General features: G+C 65.7%; 1 protein-coding gene across 2 annotated transcripts in view; it reads right to left on the bottom strand.

Moving 5' to 3' along the window:
- Sim2 (SIM bHLH transcription factor 2) overlaps positions 1 to 1,208 on the bottom strand; it is a 40,826-nt gene extending 39,618 nt beyond the window's left edge. The window contains exon 1 of one of the 2 annotated variants that reach the window (XM_031364483.1): positions 467 to 1,208. In XM_031364483.1, coding sequence (XP_031220343.1) covers positions 467 to 641 — 175 coding nt within the window. In that variant the 5' untranslated portion in view covers positions 642 to 1,208. The remainder of the gene's footprint in view (positions 1 to 466) is intronic. The other variant, XM_031364482.1, reaches the window with a different exon arrangement.
- Positions 1,209 to 1,541: the final 333 nt, after the last annotated feature.

Raw genomic sequence — 1,541 nt, 5'->3', positions numbered from 1 at the left:
AGAAGAAGAAGAAGAAGAAGAAGAAGAAGAAGAAGAAGAAGAAGAAGAAAAGGAAGGAAGGAAGGAAGGAAGGAAGGAAGGAAGGAAGGAAGGAAGGAAGACCAGCTTGGACTGGTATGGAAAGAAGTAAAGAAAGAGAAGCCAGTGAGAGGAGCGGGCCGGGAAAGGAAGGGAAAAGTACACCGGAACGAACTAGCCTGCCCGTGCCAGCTTGGCAAACACCAACCCAAGGATAACGCTTGGTTTTCCCAACTCTGCCCGGAGCTTATAGGTGGCTGGATCGCCTGGCTCGGCGCAGCTTGTTCCTCTCCCTTAGCTTAGGCCCGGGCCGAAGCCCCGGCGCGGCCTCCCCAGGCGCAGCCACAGTAGCCAGGAGGCCGCGCGGGCTTCTCCGCGCACCGAAGCCTCCTTTCCGCAGCCGGCCTCCCAGCTCCCCCGCGCCTCGGACGCCCACCTGCATCCTCACCTTCCGGGAAGACTGCGCGCATCTTCAGGTAGCTGGTGGTGAGTCGGATGATGGACGCTTTGTCCAGCTGCGAGGTGATGGCCGAAGGCAGTGGGAGCAGCTTGGCCAGCTCGTAAAACTCGCCATTTTCCTTCTCCCTCCTGGTTTTGGCTGCATTTTTGGACTTCTCCTTCATCGCGCCTCGCCTCTGGGCATATTAGACCTCGCTGCGCTCCAGGCCCGCGGAGTCCCGCTTGGGCTGCGGCAGCCGGGATGGGGACGGGGACACTAGGGGTCAGGTGAGTCCGGTGGTGCTGGGCTTGGGCAGGTGCGAGGGACGGGCCTGGAGCACCCAACGACTTCTACTAGGGCGCCAGCCCTGAGTTCGTCGCAAACCAGCTGCGCAGCCGCCCACCCCTCTGCCTGAGGCAGGAGGATGGACGGTCCGGTGTGGACCTGCTTCCCGCTCCCTCTTCCTTCTGGTCTCCAGTATCTCCGGCCTCGGCCTCGACCTTCCTGGGGCTGTGGTTGGCGGGAGAGCAGGCGGCGACCCTGTTTAGTCCTTAAAGGAGAGCTCGCACCCGCTGCCGCGAGGGCCCTCGGAAGGCAAGGGCGGCAGCGGCGGCGGCGGCCGCGGAGCCATGGAGCGGAGCGGAGCGAGGTGACAGTGGCCGGAGCCGAGCCTGAGCTCGGTGCGCTTTCCTGCCCTCCCCGGCGGTTCCGGCTTCCTTCGCCCGGTCGTCCGGAGCTCGCGATCGGTGGCGGGGCGCAGCTCTCCGCGGCCCACGTGTGACGGAGCTGCGTTTGTTTATGGCGGACCCGCCTTCGGGCGGAGATTGGGCTGCTCGGGCCCGGGGTGGGGGTGGGGGGACAAGGGGAGGGGCCGCGGCGGGTGGGTGAGTCTCGCCTCCGACCCCCGCCGCGGCCCGGGAGTCGCCAGCGCGCCTCCGCGTCGCCACCTCCAGGGACTGTCCCCACGAGAGACCGGGGTAAGGTAAGCAGGGGTGGGCGTACGGGAAGCGTCGTGCGTACCGGCTCCGAGGCTGAATGGCAGGGCCTGGGATCTAGGATAGGCGGCCGGTGCGGCGAAGAAGGA

Source organism: Mastomys coucha, unplaced genomic scaffold (genome assembly GCF_008632895.1).
Source record: "Mastomys coucha isolate ucsf_1 unplaced genomic scaffold, UCSF_Mcou_1 pScaffold12, whole genome shotgun sequence".
Classification (NCBI taxonomy): Eukaryota; Metazoa; Chordata; class Mammalia; order Rodentia; family Muridae; genus Mastomys; species Mastomys coucha.
The sequence above is the reverse complement of the archived record's forward strand: the minus strand, read 5'-3'. Positions and strand labels throughout refer to the sequence as shown.